A 1,608-nucleotide genomic window follows, 5' to 3' on the forward strand; every position below is an offset into this window, starting at 1 on the left:
AAGAAAGAGAGGCCACTAGGATGCCGGTATCCGCCAGATATTTCGGGGGCACAGAGTGCAAATAGGTCGTTGTAGCCCCGCGCTCTGTCGAGGAAGCGCCAGTTAGAGTAGACACCTGACATTGATTTAGCTACACCATCCACAAGTTCAATACCTTGTACGTTTAAATCACCACTTCAACAAGAAAAATCGTCGGATTCAATTTTGCCTCCCCCTAAAAAAAGAATAAAACAATTATGCCTCACTTCTACCTCCAAAACCACACTAACCGCGGAACAGTTGAAAGCCTTTGATAAAAACTTAATTCACATGATCGCCCTAGACTATCAGCCATTATCTATAGTCGAGGATGAGGGTTTCAGGCTTTACTCAAAATCTTTAAGGCCTGAGTACACGTTGCCTTCAAGGAAAACTCTCACAGAATCATTAGTTCCAGAATATTACAGCACAATACAACAAAAACTCGTAGATATGCTAGACAACGTTGATATTTTGTCACTTACAACTAACTTATGGTCATCCGAGAGCAACAAATTCTTTATCACAATTACTGCTCATTTTATTTATGATTTTAAGTCATATTCAGTTATACTTGCAACAGAGGAAATCAAAAAAGCTCACACTGGAGAAAACATAGCTGAGGCTATACGTAATATCCTTGAAAAATTTAGAGTAACAGATAAAGTCATAACAGTGGTTACAGATAATGCCGAGAACATGCGTAAAGCAATCTCTAAGGATCTGAATATGCACCACCATCCCTGTGTAGCGCATACACTAAATCTCTGTGTGCAGGATGCTATAAATAGCAATGTAGAGTTTTCAGCAATTTTAAGCAAATGCAAGAAATTAGTCGGTTACTTTAAAAGGAACAACAATGCTGCATACAAACTTAAGGAAATTCAAGAACAAATGAATTTGCCAGTTGTGTGTGTAGTACAAGATGTAGCCACAAGATGGAACAGCTCTCTTATGATGTTAGAACGTTTGCTTAAGCTTAAATTACCCCTGACAGTTGCACTTGCTTCCCTCACTGATGCCGAGGAGAGAAATTTGGATGCTGATGAGTGGATTATTATTGAAGAGACAATACCAGTGCTCAAACCTGCCTTGTCAATGACCGAAAAGTTGTCTGGGGAACAGTATCCAACAATGTCCCTCATTGTACCTCTCATCAGAGGTTTACAGAAATCTCTACAGAAAAAAAGTCACTACTACAGCAATTGCAACACAGCTGAAGCTTACTTTGATGGATAATATTTCCAGGAGGCTCTCTCATTTAAAAGTGAACAAAATAGTAAGAAAATCAACATGTTTAGACCCGAGGTTCAAGAAATCTGCATTTGGTAATGAAGATTCAGCAGATCACATTCAACAGCAATTAATACAAGAAGTAGCTGGGCTGATAAATATATCTGACCCAAATAACCCAAAAAATGCAGAGAAATCGATTGATCCCCTTCCAGTAACAAAAATACCAGTTGAAGACGACGATGACATATGGGCTGACTTCAATTCTAAAGTTGCATCCCGAACGTCTGCCATTACCCCAGCCACAACAGCAACGTTGATAATTAAACAATATATCGAAATGCCCTACATCGAAAG

General features: G+C 39.1%; 1 protein-coding gene across 1 annotated transcript; it reads left to right on the top strand.

Annotated features, from left to right (window-relative positions):
* Nucleotides 1-309: 309 nt before the first annotated feature.
* LOC124358557 (E3 SUMO-protein ligase ZBED1-like) lies at nt 310-1,257 on the top strand. Its single transcript, XM_046810859.1, has one exon. It carries the CDS (start codon nt 310-312, stop codon nt 1,255-1,257), a length of 948 nt encoding a protein of 315 aa, XP_046666815.1.
* The last annotated feature ends 351 nt before the right edge of the window (nt 1,258-1,608 follow it).

This window comes from Homalodisca vitripennis, chromosome 3 (genome assembly GCF_021130785.1).
Source record: "Homalodisca vitripennis isolate AUS2020 chromosome 3, UT_GWSS_2.1, whole genome shotgun sequence".
NCBI classification, from domain to species: domain Eukaryota; kingdom Metazoa; phylum Arthropoda; class Insecta; order Hemiptera; family Cicadellidae; genus Homalodisca; species Homalodisca vitripennis.